Source organism: Elgaria multicarinata, chromosome 4 (assembly GCF_023053635.1).
Source record: "Elgaria multicarinata webbii isolate HBS135686 ecotype San Diego chromosome 4, rElgMul1.1.pri, whole genome shotgun sequence".
Taxonomy (NCBI): domain Eukaryota; kingdom Metazoa; phylum Chordata; class Lepidosauria; order Squamata; family Anguidae; genus Elgaria; species Elgaria multicarinata.
The window spans coordinates 43,268,257-43,282,897 of NC_086174.1; the positions used below are offsets into that span (position 1 = coordinate 43,268,257).

At 41.2% G+C, this 14,641-nt stretch overlaps 1 protein-coding gene across 5 annotated transcripts in view; it reads left to right on the forward strand.

Annotated features, from left to right (window-relative positions):
* The window catches only part of RBKS (ribokinase), a 72,285-nt gene that overhangs the window by 10,126 nt on the left and 47,518 nt on the right, over positions 1 to 14,641 (forward strand). For 4 of the 5 annotated variants that reach the window (XM_063124172.1, XM_063124171.1, XM_063124174.1 and 1 more), the window contains 3 exons: positions 5,407 to 5,539; positions 7,988 to 8,051; positions 11,689 to 11,751. In XM_063124172.1, the coding sequence (XP_062980242.1) occupies positions 5,407 to 5,539; positions 7,988 to 8,051; positions 11,689 to 11,751 (260 nt within the window). The remainder of the gene's footprint in view (positions 1 to 5,406; positions 5,540 to 7,987; positions 8,052 to 11,688; positions 11,752 to 14,641) is intronic. The other variant, XM_063124173.1, reaches the window with a different exon arrangement.

Here is a 14,641-nt window from a genome sequence, read left to right on the forward strand (position 1 = left end):
TTCATAGATTTATATTGCTGGGGTGGGTGGGTTATTTTTTTTTTTTTTACAAAATAGTAATTCCTAAATTTTGTAAGCCAAGCTGCCCTGAGTGGTGGCTTTGCACCAGAAGGATAGGATGTAAATGTATTGGTGTTCATGTATTGATGTTCATCAATAAAAATGGTTCGGCGCCAAAAGTGAATGAGGCATGCGCTGAAAAACTGCTGGGCTGCAGAAAGCAGGCACAGGTTTAAGAAGGTTGGAAAGGATATAGTCAAAGATTGCTTAATGACCATGTCTGGATGCTAGAATTATGCTGATAGCTTTTCTTTTATTCTGCTGTCTCAAATAAATGGTACTTGTAAGTCTTCTGTAATTGGTGACAGCTTCCAAGGAATGTAGGGAATGGGGGAGTTTGTAAAATTCCCATTGCCAAAGTATGGCTGGGATTATTGTCCCGCATTTTAATCCATTATTTGCATTCTGTGACAAGCTGACTTTATCTAGCCATTGCACAAATATGCTCAACTGTCCAGAATCTAGAAATGTAGCTTGCACTAAGCATCTCTTTAGTAAGGTAAGAGCAAAAACAAAACAAAAACAAAAGTGGGGATGGGACATTTCTCATACTGTGGTATCTCCTTGCAGGATCACCTTGTACTGGTTCTTCATGGGATGAAAGCTGATCTGTCCCATATCCAGATTTCCTCTACTCTCTTGACTCAGACAAGGATAGAGGCCACAGGGCTATATAAATAAGATTCCATTTAGTCAGCATTTGGGGCCAGTCTCTGCTGCCGTCTCCGCTGCCACTATCCTGACTGTCTGCTGAGCGTATGTCTCAAGCAAGTCCTGATTTTGTTTATCCTAAACAAAATTATGAGAAGCCCATGGCAAGGCTCCTGGGACATCCCGTGCTGATCCAACCCTCAGTTAGCACCATGATAGCTTGGGGCTTCTCAAAATTATGCTCTCAGTCCAAACACAGTAAACTTCCCTGCTACTAAAAGATTTTAAAAAAATAAAAATAAAATCAATTATACCAGCAAATTGCATCACTTTTGTGTTTCTCAGCTAATTTCCCCCGTCTGCCCCCTCCTTATTTGATGTCATATTTTCTTGGACTTTGGAGGTTGAGAGACGTGTGTTGGATGCCCTGTAAGGTTTTCACTTCATTTCGCTACATTTCAAGATATTCACAAACTGAACATTGTGCTGTGTTTTCAACACCCTTATAACATTTTTGGTGTGTGTGCCAGGAACAAAGTCCTGTGTAAACATCTTCTGCCATGTGGCATTTAGCATGTTTGCTTGCCAGTACTTTTGCCCGTTTCCTTGGTTATTAAGTGCTTTCTTCAAATCAGTACATTTTCATGTCATTTAAGACTTCAACTTAAAAACTCTTGGTGTGTGTCCAACCAATGAACCAACCTTGTCCACCTAGGGTGCTTCCAGATGCAGGGCTCCTAGTACTACCAATCAAAAGGCATTATGTAGCTATTCCATCAATGCATCACTCTTGATTGAAGATCCCTACTCAAATTTCTTATCTTTGGTATAGCAAGTTTCTTATATATTGAAAATACTGAGCCCGATCAGTGAGAACACTGCATTTTATCTCTCGTTTGGGATCCAGACTCCTATATACTAAAAGTAAATTAATTGTCTTACAACCAGGCCTCGGGAGGACTCAAGGTTTGCAAAAGTACAAAATAACTTTAGGGAGGAAAAATAAGGAAGAGAGCATTATTCTAAAAAAAAAAACCTTACTAGGCAACAATTTTGAGCATTCTCACACTCTTAATAACTGACATAGGTGTGCAGAAGGGGTGTGCCAGGTGTGCCCAGGCACACCATAATATCTCAAGTAATAAGCATGAATTGAGGAGGCCATTGAGGAGGAAACCGCTGCCTCAGAGAGCACCGTTGCTCCCAGTAGCAGGATCGAAAAGGAAACTCTCTGCTAGGAGCTGCGCTTCAAAGAGGCAAGGAGGAGGGCCTCCGAATATCACCTTGTAAGCCCCTCCTCCAGCCAGTGTTACTACAACACCCTACTAATGCTGAGGCTTGAGGAGCATGGCTTCATCCCCCCCCACCCCCAGCTGCAACAGCCCTCCCGCAGTCAGGCAAGCCAGACGCAGAGTAGGGCATCAGTGTCTACAATGTTTAATAAGTAATTGAATAAAAATAATGTCCTTTATGACTGAGTATTCAATAAATGTTCATCTTAAAAGAAATAAAAATCCTTGGGTGCATACCCTAATGAAATATGCTGTGTGCGCCTGTGATAACTGACAGTGCAAACCTATGTGCATATCTACTTAGACGTAAGCCTTACTGAGCTCAATGGTGTTAAGTTTGTATAGCAGCAGTACAGAACTATATTTTTTTTGGTGTGTGTGTGTGTGTCAAATTGCTCTCCACAGGCCGGATAATGGCAGTGGCTGTAACCACAGCCACTGAAATGATCCCTACCCATTTTCACTTTTTCTGTGGAATGCGATGAGTGGCAAACGTAGGAAAACTCAGCCAGCACTGGGATTAGTGCTGCTCTTCCTAGCATCAGTCGAGTTGGCACTTCCTCTGTGTGCATCCTGACTGGCACCCACATCCCAACTACTACCTCCCATCTCAGATTGGCGATAACTGCAGGGATCTCTCCAGGGGACAATCATCCAGGGGCTGGGGCTTGGCCTCCAAGCCCTCTGGAGGCTCCGCAGACCAGATCAGGGATCCCAGCTAGGTGGATTAGGCTTGTGAAGTGGGGGTTCTGCACCCCTGGTATATAGGATTGTAGCGAAGTTGTTTGGCTTTGTTTGTTTGTAATGTTCAATGTTTCAACATTTTTTTGTCTATTATACCATCAATAAGTTAGAATTGAGATGGTTCCTTAATCATACAGATTACTCATCCTTGTCAGCTCATAGCAGAAGGCTGAGATGCTTTTTAAGATAGTTTGGTGAAAGGCAAAATCTAATAATGGCTTCTCATTACAGAATTAAATGACAAGATAATAGCATTACATTTCAGCAATGCTTTCTTTTATTAGTAGTTGTATCAGTAAAATCAACTTTCCAGAACTATGTATAAATGAGTGTTTGAAGTATGCTTAACATTCAAGGTGGGAATGTGCTTGAGGACGAAATTGTTCTTTCTGATGTGTGATCTTTCTTTCAAGCTAAATTGGGTATTTTTAAGTGCTGAATGGTTTTCATCAGATTCCTGGCACAATTGTAAAATTGCGTGGTGTTATTTCTGATTCTTGTTCGCCTTTAATTTTTAATTGACTTTGTGCTCATTATCAAGCAAGGTAACTTCCTCATCCTCTTGTGCTAATCAACATAAGCATTTGGGTCACAGAGGTTCTATCAAGATTAGGGTGCTGTACCAGTAAGACCCACATTCAAATCCCAGCCATGAAGCTCACTGGGTGAACCCTAGCCAGTCACTCTATCTCACTCTGTTGAACCTATCTCATAGGAAACATAAAATGGTGGTGGCATACATGCTGTCTTGAGCTCCTTGGAGATTGGGTGAGACAGAGATGTAAGAAATGAATGAAATCAACCTGTTTATCCTTAAGTGGTCCGTGGGAGCCTTTCCAGAATGCTTTAATAACCCACATTTTGTCCTTAGTGCAACACTTTCACTATACCCAGTCCTACATCACTGGTGCAATGTTATTGTGCTCCCCATGTAGTAGATGGACCCATAGCCTTGCAGGGCAGTGGTGGAGCCATTGTCTATCCAGACTTCTGTGGAGAGAATTAGAGGGAAGCAAAACAGGCTCAGCCGCCTGCTCTATTTCCAGTGTCCTCACTGCCCTGCCGGGCAAGACATAGGGAAGGGCAGCCAGCCAAGTTCAAAACACAGTAGATACCTCTTCTGTGCTACTTTTTACCTGGCCATCTGTGTTTTGCTCATTTTCTCCACAGTTCCAAGCCCATTCTTCTTCACCCTTTCTTTAGCAACCAATATTTGTGTATGAAGTGCTATGAATCCCTCCAGTTTCCTGGGTTTATACTGTTCCCTTGCCTCTGATGTTCCCTTAGCTAATAGCCTTTGATTCCTTCCACCTACCCTGCTTTCATCTTTACAGATGTTCTCCAGTGTTTCTTCTGCCACCTCAGACCCCACATTTGCCCCCAGCTTTCCATCTCTTGACTCTGCTGAGAAACCAGCTCCATTGGGCTTCTCCCTCAGCAGTCCTCTACAAGCATCAATTCCATCAGGCTGTAGCAGAGGGAGAGATAGAAAGTAGGGCCCTCCCTCAGCTGGTTCAGTCACTGCCTTACTTCTAACACATGGGATGATGGGGTCTGATTGTTGATGTAAGACTGATGATGCTGAAGTGCTCTTACCTGTTGTAGTTCTTCTGTGGCTGCATCATTTATCCTGCATTTTGTTTAAGATTGCTTTATAGAAAACGTTAATAGCCACCTTGAATATCTATTATGATAGGAAGGCGAAGTACACATTCTCTTCTTTTTATTGCACAAGCTGTTTTACACAAGCAGCTTCTAAAATAGGACTGGGGTAGTACCTTCCTGATATGAGGGCTGAATCAGGACACAAATTATCCTAAGGCTTAGGTTGCAAATTACTGAATTCAAGTCACTGTTAACTGAGCTCAATCTACTTCCCAAACTAAATATGTTCTCTGTGACACTGTGCCTGTTCGGACTTATCACTGAGTAGTTCCTGGGTTGTTTAACCCAGGAATTGTGGAAGGAGTGGAGCATCCGAGTTGTGTGCATCCCATTTCTGTTTTCAGTTAACAACCTCCCACAATTCTTGGTTTAAATAACCCAGGAATTACCCAGCGTTGCGTGCAAACTGGGTCAGAGTAACTCCCATGTAAATAGTGCTCCTTTTTTTTTTATCAGCAGAAGTTTGAATACATGTTTTGAATGTTGCTGAATCCCAAAACAAGGATTGCTGTGAAACTTGGGAATTACTTGGTTTCCCGTTTCAGATGGGACCGGGGTGCTCACCCATCCCATTGCTCCTCCCAATCCATGTGACATAAGGACCTGTAAATTGTATATGCCCTTCTTGTAGTCCTGCAAAGTGTTGGGAATACCTCTCTTCTATTTTCCTTCTTCCCTGAGGCCTAGAAACTTTTAATGGTGATTTGGGCTTTGTGTTTTTGCTCACCACCTTTTGCTTTGAAATGTCTGTTAATAACCAAGGTTAGTCAAACCGAGATCTGCCTTTATTTGTCATAGATATATCAGTGGGGAAGATTTGAATGGAGAGACTTACAATGAAGGAGACTGGAACTCCTTTTGGCTAGACCCCGACAGACCCTCACGGGTATATATAATTAGTAGGCACTATGAGAAGTGGGTAATTCTTATATTGTAAACCCTTACGAATTCAGTGGTTGATTGAAATAATATCTTTCCTCTCCAATTCCAACAGTCTTACCACACGTCTGCCGAAAGCTGGAGAGACCATTCATGGTCATCGGTTTTTCACTGGATTTGGGGGTAAAGGTGCCAACCAGTGTATCCAGGCTGCTCGACTTGGGGCTAAAACCTCAATGATCTGCAAGGTGAGCATTGGCTTGTATCTTCCGGTTTCACATCTGCCCCAAATATTGATACTGCTAAAAGGGTATTTTAAAAACCAACAACAACAATAAGAATGGAGAATTCAGGTCAGCATTCTAGTAGTGCATCTTAAGCTAGCTCTTCAGAAGCCAATCAGAAAATATTGTCTTTATTGCTTTTTCTAAAAACTACAGTAGGGAAATACCAAAGCAAAAAAGCTCTATTTCCAGCAGTGGTATTCTTTCTTGAGATGGTGATGGCACCCAAAGCAGCACCCCCATGGGGGATACGACCTCTAAGGCAGTGATGGGCAGCTCTAAGACAGCGATTGGCACTTGATGCAGCACTCCTATTGGGGAAGATCTCTGAGGCAGGAATGGGCAACTTGTGGCCCTCCAGATGTTTTGGCCTGCAACTTCCATCATCCTTCACCATTGGCTATGCTGGCTAGGGCTGATGGGTGTTGTAGGCCAAAACATTTGGAGGGCTCCAAGTTGCCCACCTGTGCTCTAAGGTATTCCCCCTTACTTCTTACCATTTCAGACTTTAAGGGCGAAAACCAGCACTTTGGATTGAATCTTAAGGCTCTTGTAATAGTGTTGGGATGCGCTAGTGCTGGAGAAAAACTGTGTTGCTGCATTTTGGACCAGCTGGCATTTCCAAACACGCGTCAAGGGCAGCCCTATGTATATACCATTAGTCACGTCAATGGCTATCAAAGCATGCTTGACTATGGTTAGATCCATACTGTCCAGAAAGAGCCCCCAAATTGGTGAGAAGCACCTCTGGCCACAGATACCATGTGAACTTCGAGGAGCACAGCCAGACTGAAGAGCACACCCAAAGTGGGAACCTGAACATTTAGGAGAGTGTGGACATGTGCATGCCCCACCTCCGCATTTAATAGGCCATCTACCATCAGCATCTCCATTTGAACTGAATGGATGTCACAACCTCTGAAGTGAAGGCCTCAGATTGCCAGGCGGAGAATGTAGTTGGCTTCCCAGTCCCAGATCACTTTGAACTGACAGGGCTGATGTGCAGATGAATCCTCTGAACCAATACTGCTGTTTCCTTTAAATTATACTGTGGGTGCATCTGTCACACTAATACATTAGGAGCACGAATTATGACATCTAAATTACTTTTCAATCCACCTTCTGCTTTAGTAGATTTTATATTTTTAGGGCACAATCCTATAAACACCTCATACATCTTCCAGCATTCCCCAGCCTGGTTGGGGATGCTGAGAGTTGTAAGACTTTGCTCGGCCTAAACATGCATAGGATTGCACCCTTTGTAGTACAGTTGGATTCCTATGCAATAAAAAGAGTAAACGTACTCCAAAAATGTTAACTATAGAGTTTAGTTTTGCAGAGCAAATGGTGTAAATACTTTTAAGCAGGGTGGATTTGATTTAAATCACTACTCAGAAAGACTCAGTTTAATCATGTGACTCCCCCCCCCCCCAAGTGCACTCTTCCTCACTATATTTTACACAACTCAAAGTTACCAAAGATTCATTCTTGCTGGTATAATCTTAATATTTACAACCAGATGAAGGTTTCATTTTTAGAATAGCAACTTTTCAGATTAGTTTTATAGTTATATAAAAAAAAATACTGATTTGGTTATACTATTAGAAACACATAGATAGATAATTATGAAATTATTGCAAGGTGAACTATCTCCAGTTTAATAGGTTAATCACTCATATTTGGACAACTTTTCTGCTGTACTTTATTGGAAGGAGAAAAAAAATCTTACAGAAACCTCTAGAAGAGCATGACATTGTGAATGGATTAATGCAATACATTTACCAAAAAAATTAAACAGCCTCATGCTAATCCTCATTTCATGATGAATAACCTTCGGACTATAATGTATCTTAAATAGAAAACTATCTTTAAATAGATTTTTCCTCAAAAAGCATTTTATTAAAAAGAATCCCATTTAAGTCAAAAAAATCTGATTTAAATAAAAAAAATGATTTTTTTAAAAAAATATTTTTAAAAATCATTGATTTTTATCCACCCTGCTTTTAAGGCCATTTCCCCTCTTAATATATAGCACAATAACCCTCTACCACCATCCCAGCTTATATTTTCCTTTTTCTATATTTTCCTTTATAAAAGGAATGAGATGCCAAGTGGGACATCCGAATTCATAATTATGAGTTACAGCTACATTGCAAGATAGAATGCTTATTAAAGTTTCTGCAGTTGCAATGAGATAACAACACAGAAGTGCAGAATGCAGTTTGTAACATTTGCTGGAACTACAGCCTCAAAAAGTCAATGTGAATATGAAAAAGAACAGATATTTTCATTCATGGATATATAGAATATTTGCATTTTGGAATACACTGCTTGTATACTAATGCACAGCATATAGTTGTATCATGCCAGCTGAATGTGGAAGATCTAAGGTTGTTAATCTTTGCTGTGTAGGTTGGAAAGGATTCATTTGGTAAAGATTATATTGAAAACTTCAAGAAAAATGGGATTACTACAGGTAATTTTTTCACATTTTAACTATATTTTTAATTGGTGTTTTTTTTTTAATTACAAGTGGAAGAAGAATGATTTATAGGAACTTGGTTTGTCTATGTACGTTGTATATTATAATTGTTATAGTGAAATATGGTATAGTGTAGTACAGCTTTTCTCAGGGGTGTCTTCACCGGCGCCGCGTCCCTCAGAAACCCCGCACTTCCCTTCCCCCAGGGTGGCCTCTTCCTGGCAGAAGGCAAAGACCAATCACAGGTCACCTTCTACCAGGCCAGCTATGACTCCATTGCGACTCCAGAGCAGGGCTTTGGGGCTTGCATTGACATCGTCTTGTGTGTCCTCGCCTCACTCTGGAGAAAAAAGTCCCCAACTTTTTTTCTCCACAGCTTCGGCGCAAAGCCCAAGGGTGGGTGCACGGTTGCAGCTGCGTCATGTAATCGACGCCGCGCCACCACACACACACCCTGGGGTTTTCCAAGCGTTTAGGCAGCCCCCCAATTTGGTGGTGCCCTCCAGTTGTGTTGGACTACAATTTCTATATTTCCCCGGGAGCATGGGAGTTGTAGTCCAACACATCTGCAGGACACCAGGTTGGAGAAGGGTGATGTAGTGGTTCAGTATGAACTATGGCGGTGAGGTCAGTTGGTTCAAATCTCACATATGGATGTATGAGAAATTTGTTTCGTTTCATTTTAGACCAAGAATTTATCCAGTTCACATGTCCCAGGCTCAAATGCAGATTTGAATACAATGCATAGTTGAAGTCCATACGTTTCTGAGCTTACAATGCAATGCATGGACCAAAGAAAATGTGTTCCAAAATGCATATATTTGGGGGGAAAATGTTTGAAAAAAGTGTGTACTTTTGAAAAAAATGCACACAAACACACTTTAATCAATGGGAGAAAAATGTATACTTTTCAGAAATGCACACAATTGATGCATACTTTTGGAAAAATGCACACTGTACTGACAGACTTTCATGCGAACAACAACAACAATGAGCTCTCAATATGAAATGGAACACGAGCCAGAACAAACTTTTAGGTGGAATTTGGACATGGTCGAGTTTTGCTGTTTTGCACATCCCTAATCTCACCTCTAGTTGTCATGATCTCACTGGATGGCCTGTGTAATATCCAAAGCAATGCTTAGAATTGCTACCTAGCAATATATGTACATTTATACAAATTCATTGTTTGTAGCCAATGAGCATTCCAATATAACCCTCTGTCCACAATTGGTTGAGATTTTCATCTTAATTAGCACTCTAGCCATTATACTAGTGCATCCTACTTACAGACTTTAAAATTACTGGCTAGCATAATATTAATAATATTAATAGTATTTAACACAATTTGGGCCATTTGCTTAGCTCTATTCATTTCAGGCTGGAATCCTGTACATTTTTTCTTGAGAGTAGGCCCCAACGGATATAGTGAGGCTCTCTTCCCAATGAACATGGCTAGAATCAGATGGTTGGAAGTTTTATAATTCTTCATTACTAATTATGGAAAGCTTAGAAAGAAAATGTCAAGTAGTGCAAACCAACTAATAACCGGGCTAGTTTCAGTCAAAGCTAGCAAAGCAAGGTAGCAATTCTAAGCGTTGATTTGGATATTACACACAAGCAAAATCAGCCCCCTGTGTGGTCTCTTCCCGTCCCCCACCCCCACCCCCTTGCAATGCAGGGCTTATTTATAAAAAGTTCAAACAGGGTCTTGCATTGAGAAAAAGCGGAGGCTGCTTTTGCATCTACGGCTGAACAACATTTCTATGCAAATTCTCCTTTCTCAGAAGAAAACTGGCCTACATTTACCTAGGAGGATTGTAAAATTCTGCATGGTGCTTAGAAAGTGGATAGAGCTCTCTTTCTGATACTAGATCTCTGGGTCACTTGATGAACTTAGTTGGCAATAATTTAAGACGGGCAAAAGAAAGGGTGTCCCCCACACAAGGTGTAATCGAGTTATGCAGTGTGTTGATGCAAAATGTGCTGATGGCCGTTAGCTTAGGCCATAGCTAGACCTAAGGTTTATCCCAGGATTGTCCTGGGGTCAAACCTGTTCATCTAGGTGCCACACAGGGCATCCAGCGCTCAGGCAGGGACGAACCCGGGATGATTCTGGGATAAACCTTAGGTCTAGCTACAGCCTTAGATGGCTTTAAAAGGAATTGGGCAAATTCGTGAAGAGTAGGTCTGTCTGCAGCAGAGGAGGGATACTTGTGGCCCTCCAGAGGTTGTTGGACCACAGCTGCCATAATCCCTGATCACTGGTGATGCTGAGAATTAGAGTCCTTAAACACCTAAAGGACCACCTCAGTCCAGAGTTATTACATTTGTGCATCGCTTTCCAATGTCAAAGGCTATCTTGAAGTGACTTACATATGTGAATGCTGAAGTTTCTAATTCATAGCAGAAAAGGGCACCCCCCCCCAAATCAATAGATGCAGGGGGGAAAGGGAAACCCCATAAGGGAGTGAAAAAACAAGCCAAAGGCAGGGGCGGAACCAAGGATAATCTTGAAAAATGTTTATATAGAAAAGGGTTTAATGAAAGATATCTAAGCGTTTCGGACCAAAACGTCCTTCCTCAGGGCTTATTCAACAAGGTTTTTGCAGTTGTCTGCTCAATGAAATCATAGGGTTGAGCAGACAACTGCAAAAATCTTGTTGAATAAGGCCTGAGGAAGGACGTTTTGGTCCGAAACGCGTAGGCATCCTTCATTAAACCCTTTTCTATGTAAACATTTTGCAAGATTATCCTTGGTTCCACCCTTGCCTTCGGCTTGTTTTTTCACACCCCCCCAAATCAATATACACCATAATTAGCAAAACAATAACAAGCAATAAGTACAAAAAGTGTTCATCCCCAATGCACAACATCTACCCCATCCACAGCCTAGAATGAATGAAATTAAAAGAACCTCCAGCTTCAGGAGCAGTATGCTCCTGACGGCCAATTTTTAGAGGGAGGGGAAACAGGCTGCTTTCTTGCCTGCTTGTGAGCTTCCAGGAAGCACCTGGCTCGCCATTGTTACAAATAAAGTTCAGGGCAAGATGGATCCTTAGGGTGCAATCCTAACACACTTGCAGGGAAATATGCCCCATTGAGCACCATGGGGCTTAGTTCTTAGTAAGCATGGATCAGATTGTACTATTAGTCTAATCCAGCCAAGGCTGCTCTTATGCTGTTCTGTTCTGTTCTCTGATCTAAAGGAGCTATTTCACAGGCAGCACTTTTCCACCACAGGCATGAAAATAATAAGTGTGTACCTGAGTACACCATCAGGTGCGAATGTCACGCAAATGTTTGTCTTGTCACATATAAAAGATTAAGCAGCGCATGGCTGCTTCCAGTAAAGTCTGTGTTAAAGTTCAGCTTTTGCTGAAACAGAGAATTAGCCACAATTAATTAATGTCAAGCTTGTGTTTGCTGTCTTGTGGGTGTAATTTAGCACTTGTGTGTGTGTGTGTGTGTTTTTCCTCCTGGCATTGCTATACGTGTAATATAATTATTAACTTTTTTAAAAAAATGCGATGTGGGTTACTCTGTTGTTCATGTAAATTGCCTTGTTTGTTTGTTTGTTTCCTGGAAGTACCATCCTAAAATGTTACCTCTTAATTTTTTCCTTCACTAGAATTTGTAGGCCAAACAGAGGATGCTGCAACTGGAGCTGCTTCAATTGTCGTCAATAGTGAAGGTATATGTCTAGGAATATGCTGAATTCTCTCAACTTCTGATTTTCATATCAACTTATTGGGCTCTGAAGATAAAAGGTTGCTTTTTGTCAAAATGCTCACTCATTTTTCAAGAATTCTGAAGGCCCGGCTAAACTGCTCTTTCTCTGTCCCCCCTCCCCCCCCCATTTTCTTTACATTGGAGCTACACTGTGGTTAGGGTGACAACTTATGCATCGCTAAAAATGAGTAAATGTATCAGCAAAAAAAAAAAAAGGATAAACGTCTTGGCATAAAATTGACATATGCTAATTTTTATAGGTAGATATGAATTTAGAAGCCAAAACTATAAATAGAAATGCAGTATATTCTGCTTCACACATAACAGTAACCGATGGTTTATTTAACACTTCGGTTATATAATTCTTGGTTGATAATATTATTATCATTTATTGTATTTGCATAGAAAAGTCTTGATGGTTGTTGTGACATGCAAATCCAGCTACACTAACAAATGATGGTTTGTTAACCATAAACAACCCAGAAAGATAACCCATGGTTTGTTGTGCAGTTGTGAACCCTGGGTTGATTAAACCCTGGGTTGTTGTTATGTGTGAGTCCAGTACTGTAGGTTCTACTTGGGTTATTTTGACAGGCTACAGAGGTGGTGAGCAAGTGTGTGTGTGTGTGTGTGTGGAACCTAACCAGGGAGGGAGCAATTGAAATTTGAAAAATCCAGGGATTGAGAGAACAAAGCATGGTTTGTTTGATTGTCTGCCAGACCAACCCTGGGTAGAGAAACAAACTATATATTGAATAAACCATTGGAAAGCATGTATGAACCATGTCTACATCTCATCATAGTAGGGAAGACTGTGACCATGAGGCAGGGACTTCCCAGCCGTACCATACTGGGGGGCTGAAAAAGCATGATAACTTCAATAGGGCTGCAGTATTGCTTGTATTGTTTCCCTCTCCAATTGCTCTCTGCAGTTTTTTTCATAGTTCAACTTGTTGCTACATTTAAGTTGTGTAGATTAGCTGTTACAAAATCATACATATAAAAATACATACCTAGTTTGGAAGAGGAAAGGATGAGTGGTTGACCTATGGCTGATACCTGTTAAGTATATGAAAAGAAATACTTGCTTAGTCATTAAAATTGTGTGTGTATGGCTATCTCAGGGTTAAACAGAGAAAGTCTATCTGTGGGCAATTACCTTGAGATAGAGGCTGTTCTGGGAACCTTGCCAAGATTCTAAGTTAGCCTCATCACAGCTGTATGTAATGTAGATAAGAATTGTGTAGATCTGTATATAGTTTCTCACTTGTGTAAAATGGAACCGATCACTGCTTACTGATCACTGCTTACTGATCACTGCTCTATGATCACTGCTCTCTGTGTATGCCTCAGTGTGCTGATCTGAACTGATCTGAATTGGAATGCACAGAAGCCTGAAGGAAATAAACCAGCTCTGCTGTGTAAGACCTGCGTGATGTGTGTTTGTTTCTGAGCACAAACAGAGTTCCAGAGGAGAAAAGTTCTGGCAATAACCCAACAAAGGTTATGGGCCCAGTCTAGCCTATGCCAGCCTACGCCAGCCTAACCCAGGCAGAAGAACCAGAACTTGATGGGAACGGTGCAGTATCAGAACCAGGAGTCTGCTAAAACAGAAAACTGTTGATGAAGGAAGACATCAAGCTAAAGCCAGTGCTGCAAAGTGAGGAAAAATCTCAGTCGGCTGACTCTGAGGAGGACTCTGAGCAGGAGGACGGTGAGATACCAATTCCTAAAGCAGAGGGAATGGCAGGAGCTAATATGTCTGGTTTGCATCAATTGTTAGAAAAGCTGAATGACTCTAACTATGCATTATGGTCTTACAAAATGCAAATGTATCTGATTCAGGCTGAACTGTGGTATGTAGTCACAGAGGATCCACCAGATAGAGCAGATCCACAGAATGCTAAATGGTTTAAGGACGATGCAAAAGCAATGGCAGTTATTGCATTAGCTGTGGAAGACTCTCAAATTTCCTTCATTCAGTTTTTGAATACATCAAAAGAGTGCTGGAATGCGCTACAAGCTGTATATCAAAGAGAAACAGCGGGCAGTAAAGTAATTCTAACCCGGAAGCTGTATGGAATGAAGCTGAAACCAGGGGAGTCTATGTCAAACCATTTGAAAAGCATGAGAGAAATCTTCAATCAACTCAGGGCACGAGGGATGGAGTTTACAACTATACACCAAGTCTATGTGATTTTGTCAAGCCTTGATTCATCGTACGACACGGTTGTCACCATGATGGAAAGTCAAGAGGAGAAAAATTTAACCCTTGAGTATGTAGCTGGAAAACTACTGGAAACCTATGAAAGAAGACAAGCTTCAAAACAACAGAGCCTTAAACATCCTGTGGCTGAATTTCAACAAAGCCATAAATCTTCTGACGTGGTGGCTGCATTAAAGGCAAGGAAATGCTTTAACTGTGGTTCCACAGGACACTTAAGGCGGGATTGCAACAACAAGAAGAAAAAGCAGTCAACAGCAAAGTGGAGAGAAGAAAACAACATGAATGAAGCTGAATCAACAAAGAAGTGTCTTCTAGCAAGAGTCAAAGAGACAATGAATCCTTGGTTTTTGGACTCTGGGGCTTCAATAAGTATGGCAAAAGACAAACTTTCATTTGTAACCTTGGAAACTTCTACTTCAGAGCAAAAGTGTGTTACCCTTGCAAATGGAACAAAAATCCAGATTTGTGGTGTGGGTAATGTATATTTTGATTGTCTGGGAGTTGAACTACAAAGTGTTTTATATGTACCAGAATTAGAAACAAACCTTCTAAATGTGTTTCAGTTAACAGAAATGGGGTATGAGGTTTGTTTTACTGAAGAAAATTGTACTATAAAACAGGGAAA